General features: G+C 40.7%; 1 protein-coding gene across 1 annotated transcript in view; it reads right to left on the reverse strand.

Annotated features, from left to right (window-relative positions):
• Positions 1-3,099: 3,099 nt before the first annotated feature.
• The window catches only part of DHX40 (DEAH-box helicase 40), a 51,041-nt gene continuing 27,934 nt past the window's right edge, over positions 3,100-26,206 (reverse strand). Inside the window, 10 exon segments of the mRNA XM_043999917.1 lie at positions 3,100-3,661; positions 4,336-4,564; positions 5,025-5,094; positions 7,396-7,490; positions 9,671-9,779; positions 10,465-10,579; positions 17,864-18,021; positions 19,437-19,517; positions 25,369-25,551; positions 25,732-25,818. Coding sequence (XP_043855852.1) covers positions 3,522-3,661; positions 4,336-4,564; positions 5,025-5,094; positions 7,396-7,490; positions 9,671-9,779; positions 10,465-10,579; positions 17,864-18,021; positions 19,437-19,517; positions 25,369-25,551; positions 25,732-25,818 — 1,267 coding nt within the window. The 3' untranslated portion in view covers positions 3,100-3,521.

Genomic DNA, 26,206 nt, shown 5'->3' on the forward strand with positions numbered 1-26,206 from the left:
GAGTCCGGATTTGAACTCAGGTACTCCTGAATCCAGGGCCGGTGGTTTATCCACTGGGCCACCTAGCTGCCCCCCCCCCCTAAGGATTCTAAATGACCAGTGAGGAGAATCACTCCTTCCTCTGAGATTTCAGCTTGCCAGTTCTGCTGGGTTATCTGGAGAGCAGGTATTCCATAGCTGAGGGCTGAATGACATTCTTTAAGAGCTTTTTCAAAGTGGTAGAGTATTACTTGCTTTATCTTCTCCAAGTTATTTGCTTTGCTCTGGGGCTAAAAGGCTGGTCTGAAGACAAGGGTTTCCAATCTGAGTTCCCCAAGAAAGTAAATTTTCATGTTGGAATCTTATAGCCTTGGGGTGAAACTGGCTTGTCCGAATTTCTTATTTGTGAAGCCAGCTAGTCCTAGTCAGTGCACAAAAATGAAGTTTGGCCTACTGTGAGAAATGGGTAGTTGTCTCCTCTCAATGTGGATATAACAGTTAGTCATACTCCCCCTGACCTGTTTGTAGGACAAAGGTCTCAGATCCCCTCCTCCCCCTCAGGTTAGCAAGGTCACATGGTTCAAGGAGCCCTGGTCTCAATAAGGTCCACTCCAGAGTTGTGTCCATATAAGGAAGTATAAGGTCCACTCCTGAGTTATGCCCATACAAGGAAGAGGGGTAGGAATACTGCGTTCCAATTAGCTAGTTTTAGCGTAGATTGTAACCCTTGAGTAATGGGACCAGTGATGAAAAAGGGGAGGGTCCATTCGTGTTAGGGACTAGGGTTAAAACAAGGCCTACTAGCCCCCTTTCTGGGCACCCACTAGCTGTACACTAGGGTGTCTCCTTCTCATGAGAAGAAAATAAAGAGCCTTTGTCACCTCGCTGCTGAGTTCCTGAGAATTATTGAGAAGAGAGAGGATGGATTTTTTCCTCACACCTACAAACTGAGAAAGAGCTCACTTAAGACCTCGTATCTTACTTGGAAAAAGAGTTGGGGAGGTTGGCTGTGATTGATGCTAATCAATTGTGAGTGCCAGGAAGTTGATTATTTATGGAAGGTATGATTTAGACTACAGCTCTGTAGTGAAATTTCATGCTGTCTGGACAAATAGAGGCTTTGGGTGAAGGGGGCTAGTTAAAGTTAATGACTATATGGATGTGACACTAGTAGGTTTGTGTGGGCTTGGAGCATGCGAGGGGATCATCAGTATGAATCTAGTCATTACCCAGGGATGTGACTCTGGTGGAGAAGGGGCCAGCCCTTCCCCCAACTGCCAACCTACTGCCACAGAGAGGGCAGACAAGACAGCCTAACTAAAGCAGTAAGGCACCCTGAGGGAAAGACAGGAGGCAATACTGCCCGCCACCTCCCTTCAAACCCTAATGCAGCCTTCATTGAGGGGAACATGTCTGTGGAGAAGGGCTCCCCATTCCTTGCCACCACAAACACTGACTACTAATAAACTGCCACTGCTGGGCAGGCAAGCCCAAGAGCCCCGAGAGCGACAGCACCCTGTTCTCTAGACCACCAGTCCTGCTTCCAGCCCATTATCCCAAGAAATAGCCCTTCTGTGGAGGCCTTACCTTCTCAGCTTTGGAGACCAGGAAAGGAAAGATCTTAGCACTGCCAAATGGTTCAACATCAAAGAAGATGACAGAAGAAGCTTTGTTGCATAAGGATCATGGGACCAGGGCAGCTAGGTGGCACAGTGGATAAAGCACCAGCCCTGGAGTCATGAGTACCTGAGTTCAAATCTGGTCTCAGACACTTAACATTTACTAGCTGTGTGACCCTGGGCAAGTCACTTAACCCCAGTTGCCTCACACACACACACACAAAGGACTATGGGACCTTTGCTTCTGACTTGCAACTGAAACCTCCTATGGGTACTGTCTCCACCATTAGAAGGTGAGCTCCTTGAGAGCAGAAGCTATCTACTTTTCTATTTGTATCCCAGGTACTTTGCACAGAATAAGTGATTAATAAATGTGTTTTCATTCACTCATTCATTTTATTCACTCATGAGCATGAAATTTCCCAGATCAAAAATGTTTCCTGGGATCTGTTGTGACTCACAATATATGAGAATTACATAAGCGTTTTCAAAAAACTTCCAAGGAAGATAGTCACTTCTGGAACTAAGCTCCTTGATGCCTACTTCAACAATAAGATACTCCCAGAGCAAGCAAAGACCTAATGTAAGGCCTGCTGAGTGAATCCATCACCACTTACCCTACTTTAGAAAGCTCAAGGAACAGATATTTTGGGCCATCTATGATTTCTTCAGTAAAGGTTCCAAAAGTTTCTAATCCTAAAAACCAGAGAGTTCAGCTCAGCTACTAAGGACAGAGAAATAATGCTATAACTTTTCAGAAAATGTCAGTTATCTACAAAAAATCTGAATGTCTTAATCTTTGTAGAAAAAAACCTTAAATATACATTATACTGTCTTTTGTTTTTGTTTTTTGGCAGGACAATGGGGGTTAAGTGACTTGCCCAGGGTCACACAGCTAGTAAGTGTCAAGTGTCTGAGGCTGTATACTGTCTTTTGAGTTTGAAATTGGTACTACACTAACTATATATAGGTCTAGAAGAAAAGTCCTTATATGCATGATCTTTCTGGTAAGTGGCCATAGGTACTTTTCACAACATATTTTTATATGAAAAAGTACTTTATGTAATCCCAGTAAAAATAACTTTAAAAGGAGTCCTACCAAAGACATTTTTCTTATTCATTAATTTTATCAATCAATAAATAAAATGATGCTTTAAATAATGACAACACACTGGATATAACAGATGATTCTAACAGTAATTCAGTGGTTTTGAGAAGGGTTAAGGATAGGACTTGAACCTGTATTTTCATTGGAACACTGGGGTGAAAAAAACTGCCTCTATCAATCAGATAGGCACCCACTTTGCAAATTAGTCTTAAAGAATTGCCTAGAGCATTGAGAGGTTAAGTGATTTGCCCAGGGTTACACAGCCAGTATAAGTCAGAGGCAGACTTTATATTTCCTATTTATTTATTTAAAGTTTTGAGTTCCAAATTCTATCCCTCTCTCATTCCCTCCTTCCCTCCCCTCCCCTCCCCCCCTCCCCAAGGTTGCAAGCAATCAGTATAGGTTCATGTACATGTGCAATTGTAAAACAGAGGCAGACTTAAAAAAAATAATCTTTAATGTTCCATTACAAATGGGTTACAATTTAATAAAATATCAATTTACATATTATTAAAAAATATAGAGGGACAGTTCAATGCCAATTTAAGGTCAGCAGAATGGAAAGTAAAAGGGAACATCACCTCTAGTCTTACTCTGTACTCATTCACATATCAATGCCATTGATCAGAGCAACCTACTCATTTTCCCTGTGACAATTCCATCTGAGTGCATTGGTGTAAGCTGTTTTAGCTCTCAAGCTAATAAATTCAATAGCAGCTTCCTTGGGTACTTGGCAGTTCTGTCTGAAGTCAATAGTAATGCAGCAGTACATTTCCTGACTGCTTCTGGTCCTTTCTGAATCAAGAGGTCATTTCTTACTCAGTTTCCTTCAAAGTGCCAGTGATGTTTTGGGACCGTAGATGCTTTCTCTCCAGGAATCGAGCACGTGCATCCAAAATGGATTTATCATCATTCCTTCTCTGCATTTTCTTTAGAGATTCTTTCATTGCTCTATCTGGAAATGTGAAAAGTGAATACATGAAAGTGATATTCTTGGCTTAAGACAGAAGGGTTTAAAGGAGAAAAGTACATTGAATTTTCTTAGTAAAATGTAAAGAAATAGAAAAGTAACATTTCTCACTCAAGAGAAACAGTGTGTGTGGTCTAAGATCATCAGTGTAATTAGTATTTCTAAACAGTGTACAGGGTCAGATACTGGGATAAAATAATTTATGACTGGTTCTTCTATGTATTCTGGATTATGGGGCAGAACAACTCTATTCTTTGGAGTCTCCCTTTAGTCCAGGAGTCATCCGATAATCTGGGTTCTGTTCCAATTTGTGTGTCTAGAACAGGGCATGGCACTGCAATAAAAATACATGCTTGTGGGGGCAACTAGGTGGCCCAGTGAATAGAGCACTGGCGCTGGAGTCAGGAGGACCTGGGTTCAAATCCGGCCTCAGACACTTAACATGTACTAGGTATGTGACCCTGGGCAAGTCACTTAATCCAATTGCCCCACCAAAAAAAAAAAAAATGCATGCTTGCTTGGATGGATGGAGAAAGTTGGTAAAAGAGAAGACCAGTCAAGATGGGATTTACTTGTCCCCTAGGGAAAAATTCTAAAGCCAAAGTTCTATCACAATATTTTTATATCATGAAAGCCACTAGACTTTTTGTTTTACTCACCCTTTTGTTGCTTTAGATCTTCCTTGTTTTCCCACCTCTTTATTTCTTCTTCTGTCACTTCATGTCGGGCCATACTGCTTAATTCATACAAATCAAATTGATATAACTTGGGTAACAAGTCTTTAACCCATTCATATCGAATCGGGCACACAGTCTTCACATACATTTTCGAAGTAACTAAAACATCATGGAAAATGATCCACTCGAGCTTGGATTCCTGGTTATAGAGCTAAAGGAAATTATTTATTGAGGGAGACAGAATTTTCCATGCAACAACCTAGAGTACTGGATAACATTAGATCACTCTATGTTAGCAATTACATATTTAAGACCTACAATTCTTCTGAATTCATTCTATGAAGAGTTTACATGAAGACTTTTTCTTCCTAGACATAGATTACATATGCCTTTATAGCACTATGTAATAAAAGTAATAGAGGGGGGGCAGCTAGATGGCACAGGGGATAAAGCACCAGCCCTGGAGTCAGGAGGACCTGAGTTCAAATCCGGCCTCGGACACTTGACACTAGCTGTGTGACCCTGGGCAAGTCACTTAACCCTCATTGCCCCACCAAAAAAAAAAAATAATAGAGATACCAAATTTATTTCTTAAAGCAAAGAGTAAAAGAAACAGACACATTAGCAAAATAATTATTCTGATTATTGCAGAGATTTAAGGTATAATTTACCGCTGAAGAAGGATGAATGTGTATTGCAGTTCCGTGCCCATCCATTGTACAAAATGTTCTTCCTACAGACCTATAAACACAATAATGAACACGTTGTGATTATAGGACATCAATGTGACACAACAAAATAAGCACTATATTGAGGTCTGTAATTAGTAACATTTTCTAAGTATAGATAGAAGAGGTTAAAAATAACATTTCTTTTTTATTATAATGGTTCACTTTGCTTCAAATGAACATCAGGCATGAGCAAACCAATCAATAAATAATGCTTCTCCTTTAAAAATGTCTATCTAATCTTTGCTATCCAGAAGTCTGATACCAGTGAAAACATAATTTCCTTAATTTAAAATTCCTATGCAAAATTCTCACTGCTAGGTCAACATTATATCCCTTTTCAATTGCTATCCTGAGCTTAGCTTTTTTTTTTTTTTTTAAAGTGAGGCGGTTGGGGTTAAGTGACTTGCCCAGGGTCACACAGCTAGTAAGTGTGTGTTAAGTGTCTGAGGCCGGATTTGAACTCAGGTACTCCTGACTCCAGGGCCGGTGCTCTATTCCACTGCACCACCTAGCTGCCCCACATGAGCTTAGCTTTTAAAGCCCTCCAGTCAGACAAATATTCCAAAGAAGAAAGTGGATTCCATCCAAAGTATACAAAGTAGTGAGTCTGACCTCTGTGCTTGTCGAAATTCTGGAGCACATGGTTCATAAGGGAAGCAGTGATTACTAGGAGCCAATTACCAGATTAGCCTCATTTCTTTTTGTTTTGACAGATATTATTGTGCTGGTGAATCCGAGAAATGCTGTAGACACAAGAGATTTGATAAATTCTGACAAAAATCTTGTAGATGAGATGAAAAAATGTAGAGAGAATGATAGATTGAAAACCGTAGAATGATTAGAAGTGAAGTTTGTTGGTTAATGCATCAATGTTAATCTGAAAGGAGATATCTAGGGGTATGCCACTAGGCTTTATCTATAATCCTGTTCTTGTTCAATATTCATATTAATCACTTGAGGACAAGTAGGATGACATGGTTGGCAAATATGCAGATAACACGAAGCTCTGAGAACGGTTAACATATTAATTGAAAGGACGAGGATCTCAAAAAGATAAACCTAACAGAATGTCATTTAATGAGACTGTAAGTAAAATTCTGAACCCAGGTTTAAAAAAATAAACTGTACAAGTAAGGAATAGGAGAGACATGGCTTTATAACAGTTTGCATGAAATAGACTGAAGGCTTTTGAGTTGAGCAGGCAGCTGCCCAAAAAAAGCTAACATGATCATATGCTGCATTAAAATGTGGTGTCCAGAACAGGTGACAGTCCTTTGTGCTGAGATCATACCTAACTCTGAATGTTGCATCTTAAGAGGGATGCTGCCTGCCCAAAGGATGCCCACAAGAGTGCAACCAGAAGGGTCAGAGGACCAGAGAGCATATTATGTGAGGAGGATCAATCAAAAGTAATAGATATTTTTAATTTGGAGAAGACTTAAGAGAAGGGGAAAAGGGGAAGAAGATGTGAGCCTGGTCTTCAAATGGAAGATAAAGAAATGCAAACAACAACTATAATACAGAAAGGCACAGGTAAAGTGCTAGGGATTCAGATAAGAGTAAGATTACTTTTTTTTTTTTGGTGAGGTAATTGGAGTTAAGTGACTTGCCCAGGGTCACACAGCTAGTAAGTGTCAAGGGTCTGAGGCCGGATTTGAACTCAGGTCCTCCTGAATCCAGGGCTGGTGCTCTATCCACTGTGCCACCTAGCTGCCCCAAGATTACTTTTAAGTGGAGGGGAATCAGGGAAGACTTCATTGCATAGGTGGTATTTGAGCTGGAGCTTGAAGAAAAGGTCGAGATGGGGATGAGGCAGAGAATGGAACTTCAGGCAGAAGGATAGTCTGAGTCCATGTGAACAGGCAAGGAAGCTTTGTTGCTGTTCAGTGACTATGTTCATTCAATGACTGATTCTGGCCAGGCCATTTACTTAACTGTAACCATCTTTCTGTCTCAATTTTCTTATTTGTAAAATGAATATAGCAACACTGATGTATCTCACCAGGTGGGGGCTTGTGAGAAATAACCACAAAAATGACTAGGAAGCATATTCTAAATAAAATACACCAAGAGAAGACTTCTTTTTATAATGGGAATATTTACATAGTAGGAAGTAGTGAATCATGGATAGAAAAAGAAGGAAAAGATGGACCAATTAATCTATACTTTTCTGAAACAGTCTCAATGCCAATGAAAATTATGAAGGAGGCAATCACCATTACTTTGGAGGTTGTTTCAAATGCTAAACATTCTTCATCACTGCTCTCAATGATATAGTTTCCTTTTAACCATTTCTAAGCTCACTGCTCACCTTCGTGCTACATTGGTGAAATATCCAGTGCACAAACATCTTCGTAAGATTTCATGTCTAGGACCATCAAAACTTTCTCTTGGGAAATCAGGTTGCTGTATAAAGAATATTAGTAAAGAGGTCAACCTTTTCTTTTTTCTTTCTTTCTTTTTTTTTGTGGGGCAATGAGAGTTAAGTGACTTGCCCAGGGTCACACAGCTAGTAAGTATCAAGTATCTGAAGTTGGATTTGAACTCAGGTCTTCCTGAATCCAGGGCCAGTGCTTTATCTACTTCTCCACCTAGCTGCCCTGAGGTCAGTTGTTTATAACAAGAAGTAATCTTTAATTTTGAAAACTTTTTAAAAAGTTATTTCTTTATCTCACCTTTCCCCATGGTTTCAGCCTCTGGTTTGGTCTTCCTTGCCTATCTTTCTCCTGCATCATCCTCAGAGAAGCCAACCTCTACAATGATGACCCTTCTAACATGCTGTCCTCACAGTTGCTTAAACTTGTTAAAGCTTATGACCTCCACATTCATTTTCCTTTACCTGTCACATCTTGGCCCTCACCATCATGCAAAACCTTTTCACTTCTTAGATCTTCTCTCTGACTAAACTCTTGTCATTCCTTTTCTCTCCCTCTCCTCAGTTCCATACATATTGTTCAATATCATCCTAATCACCAGTCCTTCCATCCCTGTTCTGGCCTCAGTTTCTACTCCAATATTGCTCTCCAACCTTGAATCATTTGCTCCCTCAGTCTTCTGCTATTTCTACCCTCTTAACTCTCAATTTTGGGTAACTCCTACCATCTTCCTTCTCTGCTCCTAAATGCCTGAATCCTTTTAGAAGAAACCACAAAAAGAGAAGCTCTCTATTCCCAAATGGGACCTCCATATGACACAGCAAAATCTTTGTATTCAGTTCTCACTGAGTCACATCTTCCACAACAGTTGTTTCTTATCTTGCCTTCCAACCTCAAAGCCTCAACTCGCCCTCATCACACTCAACAAATGCTCTTTATTCCCATTTGTCTGAGAACTCTGAAGCTCTTCAGTGTGAACTTCCTTGGCTTCTCAGTTTTGCTCTTCTAAGATCTCAGTGTCCTTGCTCATCCTCTCGCCCTTTCTCGAGTCTTAGAAGAAGAGGCAGTGGGGCAGCTAGGTGGCACAGTGGATAGAGCACCGGCTCTGGAATCAGGAGTACCTGAGTTCAAATCCAGGGTCAGACATTTAACACTTACTAGCTGTGTGACCCTGGGCAAGTCACTTAACCCCAACTGCCTCACTAAAAAAAAACAAAAAAATTAAAATCTATCCTCCACACACTGCTGCCTCAGTAATTTTCCACACTCTGATCATATCCTTTATTCAAACAGCAATATTGATAGCTAGCATTTATGTAGTTTTACGGTTTGCAAAGCCCTTTAGATCCATTATATCTCATTGAGCCTCACAATAACTCTGTGACATAGGTGCTATTTTGACTTTCATTTTATAGATACTGAAGCTGAGGTTTCAGTGAGGTGGTTTGTCCAGGACCACCTAGCTAAGTAAGTGTTTGAGGCAAGATTTGAACTCAGGTTGTGTTCCCAAGCACTCTACTCATTATGCCACCTAGTTATCAAACCTGCAGCTGCTCCCTACTGCCTATTTAATCAAGTATATATTTTGACATTAATGGCTCTCCACAATCTGGCTCCAATCTGCTTATACATCTCCCTATCTCAACTAAACTGGACAACTTGCTAGCTCCCATTCTTGTCCTAAGGTGCTGTGACTTCACTCAGGCAATTCTCTATGACTAGAATATCTCCCCCCATCCTATTTCTGGCTATTGAAGTCCCTCCCTTTCTTTAAGACCCAACTTGCATGTCTTCCCTGATACTTTCTGCCCAATCTCACCTCTCATGTGAAAGTCATTGCTTCCTCCTCAAAACTCTCATTGTCCTTTACCCCGATCTCTTCTTTGTACCTCTCTCATTCTCTTTTAGATCACTGTTAGCTGGGTACTTGTGTCCTCTCCTGTTTGCCATTAGACTATATAATCTCACTGAACATCAGGTTTTTTTCATATCTAGCTCTGTATGTCCAGCACTGAGCACAATGTCATGCAGGAGGTACTTGTCAAATTGGATTTATCTCCCACGGATCTTCTGAAGGAGTTAACGAAGGGCAAATAAGTCTTGCTTCAGAGAAGCACTGAGAGGTGGAAATAATTGAAAGGAATTGTAAATCCCTGCTGGTCCAACAGCATGAAACATATAGAGCCCAAAGGAAAGCATTGCAGTGTTCACCTGCTTCAGTTTCCTGATGATCTCTCGAAGCTGACCTTCCACACGGAATGCCGACTGTAAGCACCTCCAATGGATCCAATGTTTCTGACACCACGCAGGTGGGGATGGGCTGTGAATGACGATACTGGTATGACGAAAGGTTGCCTCTAAGTGAAATGCAACACATTACTTTCTTACTGCTTCAATACCTCAAGGATGTGAATTTTAGTTTGTGTGGTTACCACCTTCCCCGAAGCACATCTGAACCTTCTATGATTTAAAAAATGGTCTTTGAAAGTTGTTCTGCCTGAAGACTCCATTACCCTGCAGCTAACCTGCCTCTCCAAATATGGCTGAGCTGCTGGCTCTCAGATTATACACCTGGTTCATCCCCAGGCTTGGCAGAACCTCCCACTGCCTGTGTACTAGCATCAGCTCCATGCCATGACAAGGAATCAGATCTGGATTTAATGAAAGCTTATTTGGGTTATACATGTAGAGATGGAAATCAGTAGGATCAGCCTATATGAAAGTTGGTAGATGGGACCTGCTTATGAAGAGGAAAACTTATTTCATAGCTTAACCACAAACCATGTCAATTAAAAACACCTTCACTGAGTTAAAAAACAAAAAACACAACCCACACAATTGATGAATGGGGCTTATGGATGGAACTTTCACATACACATACATTGAAGCATTCTGTTATCTCAGACAACCAACAGTTTACTATGTAGAATGTTAAGAATCCACAGATACAAAAAGTACATAGAAGACACATTTTGTCATGGTCATTTTAGTCTTCTTTTATATACCTTGATTTGCACTGTTCAAAGATCACTGCCAGAGTTGCAAAGTCATTGAATCTGCCAGCTTGGGATGACAGCTCCTGATGTCTCAGCTCTGCCTCTTTCTGTTTCTCTGCTTCACCTAGAGAAAGGCCAAATGGGGTGAGAGCTGAGCTCAGAGGGCCTGCATCCATTCATTCTGCATAGCTAAACGAGTGAAAACCCATGATGAGAGCTTAAAATAAGGTAGAGAGACATGTCTCATTCTTTTGGAAAGGCTTCTAATTTCATTCCACTTTTGTGTTAGTGAAACTGTCCCAGAATCCAGCCCATCTTGGACTACTGAGACAGCTTATAGGTTGTTTCACCCTTGCTCCATTACTGTTTCACCCTCTTAAGCAGGGCAAAGCAAAGAGCCCTGATGGGTTAAATAACAGCCACGCCCAGCTTCAGGGATGAGGGGATGAAAGGGGAAGCAAGTATCTGGAACAAAAGCAGATAAAGACAAAATTTCAAAGTAGGCTGTTTTCTCCAGCCTCCTGACACATTCTTTCCCCCATCCCATCCAGAAGCTGAGTGCCCCATATTATCCTCTGACAATATTGTCTCTCTACTACAGCAGCCCTCCTAGATTTGTATTCTCCTAAGAGCCCCATTGATCAGAATTCTCTCTTGATGCTTCCTCCCTTCATCACAAAACTCTCATTCTCTCCTGTATGCATCTCAACCAGGTGGAAGGAGAAAAAGGAATCTGATTAAAGTAATCCACACTAAGGTCTGAGCCTTCTGATTTGGGGCTTTTGGAAGGCCTTGGCTGCTGATACCTGGCAGTGACTCAGGGAAGCAGCCCTGGATGAAGGAAACAACAGCAGCTGGTGCTAAAAAAAAAAAAAAGGCCTGAGTAATATATAATCAGCATAAAATTACAGCACCTTAAAAATTGTCTAGGTTCCTACAACCTTAACTTCTAAACCCAACACTCAGGCTGCATCTTTTTGACTGGGTTTCCTCCTTCAAGGCTGTCTACAATGTTCATTTTAACTGTATACAAATGTTTCAAAAAGACAGGGGAGAAAATAATTTGCCTTATTTTAGAGACAACCTTGCTCAGGTATGAATGACTGATAGCCATCCTCCTAACTCACCCAGGGGGTTCTGTTTATTAATCCAAGTAAATCTAATAGATAGAATTTCAGGAAACCAGGGGAATATTTTAGTGGAAGGGGACCTGGAAATCTCTGTGAGGGGGGAGGGTGGGTACTGCCAAGTAGGAGTGGGAAGAGATGCAAGGATTCGGCATAATGCAGTATCTTGCAGCACTTCACCTTGCCCTTATAATACCTTCTCTTGGTGAATAACAGGTGAGTTCTCCCTTTTTCATCACTTTTCACACTACTGTACTTGCAATTTTCTTCAGTTAAAAAAATATTTCCTCTCCCCAGTGATTTTATTTTCAGTTCTAGCCAGTGAAAATAAGTAGATGCTATGAATTGGAGCAGCTGCAGTGGCAGCAAGACCAGGATATAACTGCTGAATTCTTCTGAGTCATCAGTCATTTCTATCACAATCAATAGTGGGAAAGGCTTTGCAGAGAATGTTTTAGCAATGTGAACATTCAACAGAGACAAAGGAGCAGGCCATCCAGGTTACAGTATCACATATTTGGAAACTGTCCTTTGTTTTACAAAGCTCTCAGAAAGGAACACACAGTGGCTAGCTTTAGGTGGGAGATGTAAGTTTTATATGGATCTAAGAACTAACTCGACATTATTTTGGTTATAAATTTCCTTGCCCGTGTCATGTTTTCCAGCTAAAAAAAAAATGCATCCATTGATAACAACAGCCTCTGTACCTTTCTTTGCTTCCTCAACTTAATATCTGTATTAGTCCTTACTGAATAAGCAGCTGACTACTGCAAGGCAGAGAATGGGGGCAGGGGACCAATCTTTAAAAGGGTCATTTTATTTTGCAGACTGGACCACAATTTTCTAATTTGAGGACTGTTAGTCTAAGCATACCATCTCATTTTGACTATGGGGAAAACGTAAATACCCATAGTTAGTCTGCAATCACCAAGGCCCAACCCAGACAAGGTTTTATAGATTAAAGCAAGATCTTAAATTGTATTTGAAAAAAAGTATATCAACTGATAATAGATTCCAGAACACTGAGAGATAAGATCTTAACAAATTCCATAGCAGGAACTAAGGAAGGAAGAAATGAAGGGAGGGAGGGAGAGAGAAGAGAGGAGAAAGAAAGGGAAAAGGAAATTAAAGAAACAAAGAGAAGAGGAAAGAAAAACAGGATTTCATTATATAGCAGTTTTATTTAGTTACTGAAGACCAGTCTCAAGATTACAAAGACCTGGGTCAGAACTGAATCGAAAGGTGCCAATTTTCTAATCCCCCCTACAGAAAGGAAAGGCTATTCACACCACTTACAATCATAGCTTGATATTCAGCTCTACAGGAAAAGCAAAGGAGGTCTGAGCACTCCTAGGTCATAATCTTGGATGACCAAGGTCATTCTGCCCTAGTTCTCTCTCTCACCTATTAGCATAATTGACATCAAAGGCAAGTGTCCTTCATGAGACAGAAATCCTCCAGCTCAGCTTTATCCACTATATTTGCCCAAAAGAAAAAAAAATCTCTGCAGCCCTCAGCTACTACAGTGAAAATATCAAATAAGAACTTCCAGCATCTAAGAACTATTTCGACTATTTCCAGGCCACAAAAACACAAGCATTAGGAAACAGGAACAAGAAAGAGAGGAGAATGTTCTTGTTTTTTATTAATCCCCATAAGCTTGGATAATCTAACAGAAGGTGAAAATGGGTAGATAATGTTCTGTAGAGGGCCAAAGAAAATTATCAGTTTGGACCTAATTTAAATGTCTCACTACAACTTTAAAGAATAAATAAGCAGGCTGATGATGAGATGAGCAGAACCAGAAGAACATTGTACACAGTATCATCAACATTGAGTGTTGATCTACTGTGATGGACTATATTCTTCTCACCAATGCAATGGTACAGAAGAGTTCCAGGGAACTCATGATAGAAGAGGATCTCCAAATCCAGGAAAAAAAAAAGGAACTATTGAGTATAGATGCGGAATGAACCATACTATTTCTTCTGTTTTTGGTGCTAATGTTTTTCTATTTTGAGGTTTTTCGTCATTGCTCTGATTTTTCTTTTATAACATGACTAATGCAGAATTATGTTTAATGTTATTATGTGTGTATATATATATATATATATATATATAACCTATATCAGATTACCTGCTGTCTAGGGGAGGGAGGAAGGAAGGGAGGGAGGGAGAAAAATCTGAAATTGGAAAGCTTGTATAAACAAAAGTTGAGAACTATCTTTACATATAATGGGGAAAAAAATAAAATACTTTATCAATTAAAAAAAAAATAAGCAAAGGCAGCTAGGTGGCACAGTGGATAAAGCACCAGTCCTAGATTCAGGAGGACCTGAATTCTAATCCGGCCTCAGACACTTGACACTTACTAGCTGTGTGACCCTGGGCAAGTCACTTAACCCTCACTGCCCCACAAAAAAAAAAGAAAGGAAGAAAAAAAAGAATAAATAAGCAGCCACTGATTTCATCCATCTACTACAAAGTCATAAATAGGGGAACTTTATTTACTTTTGATCTCTTAGAAATTTTCTTTGTTAAGTATCTCTAACTCAAGCATTTAAAATGCCAGTTGACTCTATTATGTTCTACCAAGTACAGAGCTCTATATTAGAAGAGGGAGGTAGGAAGCAAGGAAAATGGAGGGGAAACTAAAGCATGCCTTTCCAAGACTTTATCTGTAAAGATTCCTGACTTCATGGGGTGGGGGGGTGGGGAGTCCCTCCATCCGTGAAGATAGAATCTCTCCATGCAGTAGCAGATTCTTCACATATTGCCTTAGCAAATTCCTGAGCTGGTGGTCCAGCTTGTGGTGATGGGCCTCTCTGAACCTAACTGGGGGAGGCACAAGTTAGCGATCAGAGGAGGTGTGGTGGAGGGGAAATGCCATTGCTACACAAAAGCTCCTGGAGGATGACAAAAATCTCTTAACAGGTGAATATAACATTGAAATATGTCAGCAAAAGCCACATCAAGAATTGGCATAAAAAAGGAAGGATCTCTAGAGAAATCTGGGAGAATGTACCCTGAAGGCAGGGCATCTACAAGGTCCTCAAAGTGATCATTTACTACCTAAAGAGCTGAAGGGCTGAACTCCCTTGTTTGCCAATTCAGCAAAATGGAGTTAATACATCACTGATATACCACAATAAGGCAAAGGTCTTCTATACTACCTTCCTTTACCGGGACAAGCAAATAAAAATCTTTCGGCCAGAAACATTCCAAAGATCCTATGGCCAAAGGATAATGAGAGCTGGCAGCCTTTCACCTCAGTGATCTGCCTGATATGGCGCTCTGTACAACTCAGTGGGCTCAGTGGACTGTTAAACTGACGCCCTCTTTTGGGATTATTCGGGGCCCACACAAAATGCAGGCGGCATTCGTGTTGCGCCCAGTACTCTGCTGGCCCGGGCTGATAAGAATTCACATGAGGAGTTTTAATCTCAGCATTAGACCTGTGGACACCCTCCTCCCCACCCTCCAACTTCTTCCCTTCTTGTTCTGTAACTGTTGTTTTCTCTTCCTGCTGAAGCTATTTAAGAAGCTTTGTTATTTCTAGCTCTGAGATTGAGAGATGAATACAACTCCTCCAACTTTTCTCAGAGGATTTCAAAACACTATTGGTTCTTGTTATCAACAGACAATTCAGGAGAAATAGTTGCCTAATTGCTAGTTAAAAAAAAAAACAAAAACAAAAAACATGCAGCAGGTGTTACATGGGAGAACATGTGCTCTGAAATATTTACCTGAGATGAGATATTGGAGTTTCTGATGCTGAGTATCTAGAGATTTGAGAGGGCAATGGTGAAGTGTGGTATCAAAAAAGGAGCTGGTGGGTAGTGGGGCTTCATTTTCAGACAGGGCCAATGTCCAGGTTTGTTCTGCTTGGCTGTACTTACAAATCTGGCCTGGGAAGAAACCTCTAAGTCACAGTACAACCGAAGAGGAGGCCAAGGCCCACAGAGAAGATTAAGTGATTTGTCCAAGGTCACATGAGCAATAAGACCCACAGGCTATAAGAAAAGATGCTACTGTGTATGTACTGGGGGACAATCAGAGGTAAGTGATGATGATACTAAGAAAAGAGAAGCAGCAATAACAAAGTGAAAAAGACAAGTTAGCAAGCAGATGTTAGAAATCATTTTCAGACAGATTTTCAAGCGCTGAAAGGTGGTACACTAGCAATAATTCAGCATTTCACATTATGTCAGCCATACAGCATCCCTGGAGGAATATTCCACTATTCCAGTGGATTTCCTTGATGTAGGATTTCTTTTCTGGTGCTTCACACGGCAGCCTTGGACCTGCCTGGCCATCCTGTTTCTGCCTGGCTGTCTGTGTTCTGCCCCAAGTTCACCATAAGGCCTCATTCACTTACCCAATGTTCTGGGGACCTTCTCTTTGCTCTCTTGACATCACAAAGATACTGATGGAACATGTGGGCTCTTTCCACCAGTTAGCTCATGATCTTACCATGTGACAAGAAGATATTAATTTTAAAAACAGGGGCGACTGATTTAGAGAGAAGTATGGGCTCCTTCAAATCACTGTGATGTGGGCTAAAATTTAGGGTCAAATTGATTGTCCCAAAAGAATTACAAGACTTAGTGACTCAGTTTCCCAAGTTTTATTGCAATACTGTGAGTGATCACAGGGAGAGAAACAGAATAGTGGAAAGGTATCTCTCGAATAGTGAAAGAAAAGACAGTTATATTTATAGTATGGATAAATTGATTATCAGTCTCATTATAATAATCACCACTTTGAGGAGGTACAAGGGAAGGCCTGTCCTACTCATTATAATATTCTCTACCTAGGGGTGTTACAAGAGAGGGCTTATCCTAATTCGGAGTTCCTGGGGTCCTAAGCCAACCCCCAAGGTGGGTACCTTTTTTAGTGGAGGTGTGTTTTTGGGGTTTACACATCATAAGGTGAATCTGGGGACAAATTTGGCCTTTTCTGTGCATGTCTCTTTCTGATTCCCAGGGCTAGTTTCAAAATATCTCCATTTTTCATTAGAATTTCTATAGGTTGTCATTTAGTCTAAGGTCATCATGGCTTCTCTCCCTTTGTTCCAGTTATGGGTACTGGTCACTGTGGGTACGATAACTTAGCATAATTTATCCATTAACTGGGGCCTAACTCCCTTTTGGAGCTAATATCTGAATTAGAGCTTGGGTCTTAGGTTTTTCTATTAACCCCTTTTTGCCTCCTACATCACCTGGATATGACAAGCTATTCTCCTCCAATGTGATTCTGGGCCCAGTTTATTGTCAATCTGCAGCGTCTAAGATGTATAGGCTGAGGGACAGGCTTTATGGATTGTCTTTCTAATTCCATATCATAATCTATACAACAGGCATTCTTCATACACTTAGTTGAAAAGCAAATAGCCCTGCACTGTCCAGCAGCTTTATTTAATTCTTGAGGACCAGACTCAAGATTAGAAAGACCTAGAGGTTAGAGCCATAAAGAAAAAGTGCCATATCCTTGGCCCTACTTCAGTGACATATCTGGTAATATCACTCCTCTGCTCAAAAACCTTCAGTGACTCCCTAGTACCTACCAAAAAAAGTCAAACTCTCCAGCCTAGCCCTCAAGGCAACCTGGTGGTGCAAATCTACATTTCTAATCTTATCTTTGCTACTCCCTTCTGCATACTTTACATTTTAGCCAAACTGGACTACTCATTGGTCATCAAAAGCACCCAATCATTTAGATGAAATGGTGGTTTCCCCCTTCCCCCTTAATTAAGTGTAGTGCCTAGAGATTGGTATTTGTATCATAGGAGGAGCCAAAAAAAAAGTACACATAGGCAAGTTAGATCTTTCAGTTTCCCGAAAATGGTCACACCTTAATAGACAAGTGCTATTTAGATTAGCTTTTCCAAAAAGTATGCATGAAATCTGTGATTTGTTAGCATGAGAAGGGATGGGGAACTCCCCATCAAGCCAGCAACCCATCTATGTTCCCAGGGAACAGTCTGAGGAACATGGAGTTGAAGAGATATGCCTAGTATCTCATAATAGATATCAGAAGTGGGATTTGATTTAGGTGCTACTAACTCCAAAGTATTCACTATGCAACACTGCCTGGCTTCCAAACAATAAAGGTTTACAAATGCACTCAGCCCAATAAACATGCTAAATAAAGTCACCTCAAAAACATTAAAATTGTTGAAGATGCTCCTAGAACCACTCTCTTTTGTTCTACTCTAGCAACAGATGTCGAGGACACTCCTCTCCAAAGGTAAAACAGGAATGGAGCAGTTAGCTTCTTACCAGGCCGAATGAAGATGTTTTCCACAGACAACATTGCTGCTATCGGAAGCAGGAGATCTTCACAATCCAAAGAAGCTGCCTTTAGGATGGCACGGGTCAAATTTGGAGAGAGGGGAAACTCTGCCATTGATAAGCCCAGTTTTGTCACATGGCCACTCCTTGGTAGAAGGAAAAAGTCCTTAAGTTATTCTGTTGTCAGGTAAGTCATAATTGTAAGGTATATCTTTGAAGACAAACAAGGAATAAATCATTCTTTTCCTATAGATATATGTGCAGCCACTGAGAGAACTAACACATTCCCCAGGTAGAGAACTCTTCACCTAGCATACTTTTATTTAGGTGGGACTTGCGCAAAATGAGATATCCATGTGAACAGGAAGTACTTTTTTTTTTAATTCAGATTCTTATTTTATCTTTAGGTCTGCATTCTGTCCCTCCTACCTCTCACTCCACTCTTTCCCCATTCAGAAAGCAAGAAAAGCAAAACCATTATAGAGTCAAACAAAACACATTCACAGGTTGGTCAAGTTCAGAAAAAAACAACCCCAAAACAAAAGCCTCCATCTGCCTTTCTAACATATCCCAGCATCTTTAAGGGAAAGAGAGAGAAGTAAGTAAAGCAAATACTTCCAGGTTGCCTCTGTGCCTTTTCTTTTCTTTTTTTTTTAATTTTGAAAAAATTCTCAAGATTTATTTATTTGGGGGGGCAGTGGGGGTTAAGTGACTTGCCCAGGGTCACACAGCTAGTAAGTGTTAAGTGTCTGAGGCCAGATTTGAACTCAAGTCCTCCTGAATCCAGGCTGGTGCTCTATCCACTGTGCCACCTAGCTGCCCCTGCCTCTGTGCCTTTTCTATCCTAGTTTCAATGTTTTTGCCCTTTTTTGATTCTCTAGCATTTAGCACATAGTAAACTCTTTTTTTTTTTTTTTTGGTGAGGCAATGGGGGTTAAGTGACTTGCCCAGGGTCACACAGCTAGTAAGTGTCAAATGTTTGAGGCTGGATTTGAACTCAGGTATTCCTGACTCCAGGGCCAGTGCTCTATCCACTGTGCCACCTACCTGCCCCCCACAGTAAACTCTTAATAAGTGCTTGTTGCTTAACTGGGGGCCATTGGTTTAGTTGTTTGTTGTTTTTTTTTTTTTGCAGGGCAATGAGGGTTAAGTGACTTGCCCAGGGTCACACAGCTAGTAAGTGTCAAGTGTCTGAGGCTGGATTTGAACTCAGGTCCTTCTGAATCCAAGGCCAGTGCTTTATCCACTGTGCCACCTAGATGCCCCTGGTTTATAATTTAAATTCTCAAGAATGTTTGAGATTATCAGTCAACAGTGACTTGTTAGCAATAAAGAGATTTAAGCAAAGACCAAGAGGACAGTGAAATGGTTAACCACAGGACCAGTACTTGGACAGTGAAGTTAAGGGTGGAGATGGTGGGTATGAGAGTTGAGAGCTGGAGAGGTAGGAAAGCTTAGGGACAGTGAAGCCCGAGAAGGGTTGGGATAAGAAAACAAATTAAGTAAGTGATTTGCTGAACCCAGTTAAAATCATGATAAGGAAATAAAAATTTTTTCTTACCTATCAATAGCATCACATTGGTAGAGGTGTTTAAGAGCCTCTAAAATAAGTTTCTCATCGGGCCGTTCCAAATAGGGAAACCTAAGTATATAAATGAGACATGAAAAGAGATTACATTGCTTGCAATGCCCTGACCCACCATCACCCAGTTTCACAAGTCAATTTCCTTTGAGAATTTAGGTTTAGGAGAAATAATATCTTCACTAAAATCTGATTCCTGACTTTCCTGCATCCCTTTCCCCACCAACCCTTACTCCTTCAAAACTCAGCTTAAGCTCTACCATTTTCAGAAAACTTTTCTACACTTACTGAGCCCCGCATCCCCCCCCCCCTTTTTTTTGCAGGGCAATGGGGGTTAAGTGACTTGCCCAGGGTCACACAGCTAGTAAGTGTCAAGTGTCTGAGACCGGATTTGAACTCAGGTACTCCTGAATCCAGGGCCGGTGCTTTATCCACTGCGCCACCTAGCCGCCCCCATTTTCCCCTTTTTTGAACTCTTCCTGCTTTTGTGGTTACAGACTTTTGAAAGTGAATAGGACCTTAGACGCCATTAGTTCAATTTCCTATCTAATGTAAGAATTTGCTTGATAACATTCTTTACAGATGATCAGCCAGTCTTTCTTTTAATACTTCCAGTAACAGTAGGCCTAAGAGACATGGGAATAGCAGTGCCTCAGACCACTAGCTTTGTTTTAGGCAGCAACTCCTGAGAATGGTCAATGGATCAGTAAACATTTATCAAGCTCCTAATATGTGCCAGGCACTGTACCAAGCACTGGGGATACAAAAAGAGGCAAAAGACAGTCCTTGCCCTCAAGGAACTTACAATCTAATGGGGAAGAAGATGTGAAATACACACACACACACACATATACACACACACACACACACACACACACACACACACACACACACACACACACACACACACACACACAGAGTAAGCTCTATCCTTCCTGTAAAAGATGGGATTTCAGTTGGGACTTAAAGGAAGCCAGGGAAGTCAGTAGATGGGAGTTGAGGAGGGAGGGCAGACAGAGAGAGAAAATGGCCAGAGTTGAGAGATGGAATGTCTTGTTTGTGAAACAGCCAGGAAGCCAGTGCCACTGCATTGAAGATTACATGGTGGAGAGTAAGATCTAAGAAGACTGCTAAGGTAGGAAGGGGCTGGGTTGAAGGGCTTTTAATGACAAACAGCATTTTTGTATTTGATCCTGGAGCTGATAGAAAGCCATTGTAGTTTACTGAATAGGAGAGTAACATGGTCAAATCTGTACTTTAGGAAAATCACTTTGGTGATTAGTGGCCACGGTTTGACTTTGATCCCTAGGAAGATTCCTAGGGAGGAAGAACCCCATCCCCCAAGTTCCTGAAGCTTTGCTCCTATTACAAAAAAAGCTACCATAAACATTTTTGTATTTCCTTAGAATTTATTTTGCTTAGGACTAACCCCTCCCTTGATTTACCTTCCCTCTTGTCCCCACCTTTCTTTTCTCCTTTCCCTTCTGTTTTCCTGTTTAGTGAGATCTATTTCTATACCCAACTCTGTTTATTCTTCCTTCCTGTGATTATCAGTTAATGTCCTTTCTCCTTCTTTGTATAGATTTTTACTTATGCACTCTCATTTGGTGTCTGAAAGGAGGACAAATTGAAGGGGGTAGAGAGTTCAAATGGGCAGATCTAATGCAACACTGAAGGCTTGAGTGGTGGCAACCATCCCCACTAATGCCAAGTAAACACAATCTATGGAGCAGGCAAGGAACTCTGAGGGGGAGACAGGAAATAGCAGGTGCTGGGCAAGTCCAACCATGGCCACTAACTCAATCATCACTTCCCCATAGGCCCTGATGGAGACAGTTCATGGCTCAGAATCCATAAGCCCTGGAAACAGCAATACTATTGGGCTGGTACAAGCCCAGGGTCCACAGCCCACAGCCATCATTGAGAACAAACTCTGGAAAGAAGACCAACCTGCTTCACCACCATCACCACCCACAACTGACCAACTGCTGCTAACAGGCAGATAAGCCCAAGAACTCCAGAAGTAGCAGCATGACTCCAAGCTCAGCCCCTGCAGCCATCACCTTGTGAAGCAACCTCTGTGGAGATGAGGCCAGCAACTGCTTTTACAGGTGTTATCAGTGGAAATGCCATTAGAGAAGATGCATTCCCATCTGCTTTACTGCTGCATCCTGAGGCCCATGGGACCTTTCTATCTGATGTGCAGCTGAGATCTCCTATATATGTTGTCTCCCTCATTGGAGTATAAGCTCCTTGAGAGCAGGAGCTATATCAGCTTTCACATTTGTTTCTCCCGTGCTCAGCACACACAGTGCTTTGCACATACTAAGCCCTTAATAAATATTTTTTATATCCACTTTCATTCATAACAGAGAACTCACCACCCTGCAAAGCAAACTGATAGAAATCAGTTCACCACTCCAGCTGTTAAAGACTTGTCCTTCACCATTAGTCCAAGTTTTTCTGGGCTTAGAACGAGGCAGGGCTCATCTACTCCTTCTTTTACAGAGCATCCCTTCCAACACTGGAAGACAGTTATTTTGCATTCTCTTTGTTCCCTCTGTATTCTCTGGTTCTGGCTAAACATTCCCCCAAATGCTCTTGACATGATTTCCAGACCCTTTCGCTAGGTGGGCTATATTTCTAGCCATCAAATTTTCTATCTTTTTTTTTTTAGTGAGGCAATTGGGGTTAAGTGACTTGCCCAGGATCACACAGCTAGTAAGTGTTAAGTGTCTGAGGCTGGATTTGAACTCAGGTACTCCTGACTCCAGGGCTGATGCTCTATCCACTGCGCCACCTAGCTGCCCCTCTATCTTTTAAAAATTATTTGAATTTTGCTTCAGGTGAAAGGCACATATTTGATATGTTCTCTTCCCTCACTAAGACAGACTCCACATGATATGGTCATTTTTCCCCCACCAGGTTCTTGTTACTTCTACATTGCCAACTAGTTCTTCCTTGCTGGGGAGAATTAAGTTCAGAAGAGCAGTTTGCCTTGCTGCTCCCTTGATCTTCCTGGGGATTAAATTTTTGGTGAAGCAAAAATGCTTCCAGTGCTCACCGTGAGCAGAATTAGATTCCCAGGAGACTGGACAGTCCCTATCACTACTGCAGCCTACCTCTCTACTACTCTGTTCCACACAATTAGCACGATAACACTCTGATTCAAATGGTTGTTTTTTCTCATGAGGAATGCAAATTCCATGAAAACTATGTCATATATTTTTGGTCTCCCATGTTACCTAGCCCATAAGTAAATGCTTAATAACATCATATTAACATGACTTCAAGAATAAATTCCAGTTCTGCCATTTATTAGTTAAATGACTGGATAAGTCATTTCAACTCTTCAACATTCTTTTTTTTTTTCTTTGTTTTTTTGGTTTTTTAAATTTTTTTGGTGAGGCAATTGGGGTTAAGTGACTTGCCCAGGGTCACACAGCTAGTAAGTGTTAAGTGTCTGAGGCCGGATTTGAACTCAGGTACTCCTGAATCCAGGGCCAGTGCTTTATCCACTACGCCATCTAGCTGCCCCAACATTCATTTTTGTAAGATTTTGAGTCCCAAATTTTTATTCCTCCCACCCTCCTTTCCTTCCTCCTCCCTAAGACAGCAAGTCTGATATAGGTTATACATGTACAATCATGTTAAACAAATTTCCATATTAGTCATGTTGTGAAAAAAAAATCAGAACTAAAGGGAAAAACCACAAGAAAGAAAAAAAAAACAACAAAAAAGTGAAAATAGTATGCTTCGATCTTCATTCAGACTCCATAGTTCTTTCTCTGGATGTGGAGAGCATTTTCCATTATGAGTCTTTTGGAACATTGTATTGCTAAGAAGAGCTAAATCTATCATAGTTGATCATTGCCCAATGTTTCTGTTACTATGTATGATGTTCTCCTGGTTCTGCTTACTTCACTCAGCATTAATTCATGTAAATCCAGGTTTTTCTGAAATATGCTTGATTATAAATTTTTATAGCACAATAGTAATCCATTATATTAATATACCACAACTTGCTCAGCCATTCCCCAATTGATGGGCATCTCCTCAATTCCCAAGTCTTTGCCACCGCAAAAAGAGCTACTATAAATATTTTTGTATATGTGGGTCCTTTTCCCTTTTTTATGATCTCTTTGGGATACAGACTTAGTTGTGTAGTATTTTGTTTTTCTTTTTTTGCAGGGCAATGAGGGTTAAGTGACTTGCCCAGGGTCACACAGCTAGTTAAGTGTCAAGTGTCTGAGGTCAAATTTGAACTCAGGTACTCCTGAATCCAGGGCCAGTGCTTTATCTACTGCGCCAACTAGCTGCCCCTAAGTAGTGTAGTATTGCTGGGTCAAAAGTTATGCACAGTTTTATAGCCCTTTGGGCACAGTTCCAAATTGTTCTCTAGAATTGTTGGATCAGTTCACAATTCCACCAACAATGCATTAGTGCTCCAATTTTCCCACATCTTCTCCAATATTTATCATTTTCCATTTTTCTCATATTAGCCAATCTGACAGGTGTGGGATGGTACACCTCAGAGTTATTTTAATTTGCATTTCTCTAATCAATAGTAATTCAGAGTATTTTTTTTCACATGGGAGTCATTCTTTTCTTCTGGATTTGTGTCTTGAAATTGTTGTCACCATAATAACTTTTTATGGAGCTATTCTTTTTTGTTTGCTCATTCTTATAGCCTACTTCCTGACCACAGACTTTTCATTAGGGTCAGCCTCTGAACATTTATGTTAGGGAATGTCTTGGGTGGTTTCTGCTTTCCTGGGGTATTGAATGTTTTGAATTATTATTGACTATGTTATTGAATTATTCCAGAATTTCAGTGATAGTTCAGGCTAGAGATTTGTAAGCTTTCAGTACTCCCAAAGCAGACTGATCTAAGGCAAAGTCTGATTGCTGGTCCCCTTGCACTGAACTCTGCAAATTTGTTACCTAGGTTTGGGTCTAAGCAATAGGCCTGTGAGTTTGCCCTGTTTGAAGTTTCAGTAGACTGCTCTTGGTCTCATCCACTAACAGTCAACTGAAAAGCTTTGCTGGTTCAGAGTGATAGAACTGTAGGTTTACCTTTGGTCTAAAATTCCTGCCCCAGTTATTTCTCTGTAGGCTTCAGACTGGGCTGGAAGCCATTCCTGGAGGTCTGGACTACACATTTCCTGTCTGCTTCTGAATTTGCTCCTTGTTCAGTACATAGTCTAGGGATCACTAGTGTTCTTCAACCTGGAACACTACCCTTAAGCACAGGTCCCGTCCTTAATTCACCCCAGATCTGTATATCAGTCCACCTTGAATCCACCTGGAACTGGGTAGAGAGTAGTAGAACTGCTAGCTGGCCCTTCTTTCTGCACCCTACACAATTTGAGGCTTCTTTAGCTGCATTTGAGACCTCTTCTTGTCCTTGTGCACAGTCTCATCACTAGATCCCATTTCCACTCTCTATAGACTTCTCTGTCTCTTCATGTTGATGCAAGCTGGAAAAATGATTTGCTGTGAATTTTAATTTGATTTCCAGATTAGGATTTGGTCTCCTACTGCTCTACCTCTGGACTAAATGACTTCAAAGGTCCTTTCCAACTCCAACATCCTAAGAATTTACGATTTAGGATCTTCTACTATAAATGCCAATAAAACCAAACTTTAGACACCTACTGCTCCCAACAAACAGGGGGCACTAGATGCATCCTTATAAGTAAAGGTTCAAATTCTGGCAAGGGATCAGCCTACATTTTCTAAAGTCATCTAGGTATTACCAGGTTTGACTACTTTTTAATTTTGTTAAACCAGAACTTTAGAAAGAACAAAGAACAGTGACCCAACCTGTGTAAATATAAAGGACCAGTTCTCAAGGGTCTCAAAAGTATACTTCATCTTGAACCTATCTTTGTCTGTGTAGTCTGCATACCTTATGACATCATGAATGGCAAGGCACTTTAGGGTCAAAATCACTGATGTTAAACTAGTTCTTTTAATCTCAGGGACCATATAGTCAGGCATACACTGGTCCCAGAAATCCTGATTGTAGATTCGAAAGCAAGTCCCAGAGGAAGTTCTGCCAGCTCGACCAGTTCGTTGCATTGCCTCGCTCCTCCAAAACCAAGCAAAATTTAAAAAAATAAAAATTAAGAGCAATTTTTTTCAAAAAACTTCTTTTTGTAAGTTTCCCAAACAATGTGACCTTCCCACCGTTCTTCTGCCTTCCCCTCCCAACCCCAATAACCATTCCTTCCAAATGATTTTTGAACAAAAGCACTACAAAGAAACTTACTTTGAAATGGGAACCACCTCCAGCATATCCAACCCTAACCTGGGGTTATGATTTAACTGCTTCACAAAGCCACCATCTACCACATATCTGAAGAAAAAGGAAGTAAGTTAATTCTCTGAGGAATGAGGGGAAATAAGCAGTTTCCAAACACTTTAGATTCTTCCTTTCTCTTTGGTTACTTACAAAAAAAAATTGGCTTCTTGTATCACTTAATGATTAGATCATGGTTTTGGTCTAGTCATTCTTATCCTTTCTTATGCTCTCTAAGAGGTATGAATTTCTCTGCTATACACTTTATTGTCAAAGTCCATGATATGCTTTACTTTATTTTAAACTTGGCTCTGAGCTATTCTCATGGGATCTGAATGTAACTCTCAGTTTCTAGTGCACATTGCTTCTATAAAACAGAACATAAAATGTTGGAGATCACAAAATCGATTAAGAGAAACAAATTAGGATAGCAATCAAAGAAAGT

Source organism: Dromiciops gliroides, chromosome 4, assembly GCF_019393635.1.
Source record: "Dromiciops gliroides isolate mDroGli1 chromosome 4, mDroGli1.pri, whole genome shotgun sequence".
Lineage (NCBI taxonomy): Eukaryota > Metazoa > Chordata > Mammalia > Microbiotheria > Microbiotheriidae > Dromiciops > Dromiciops gliroides.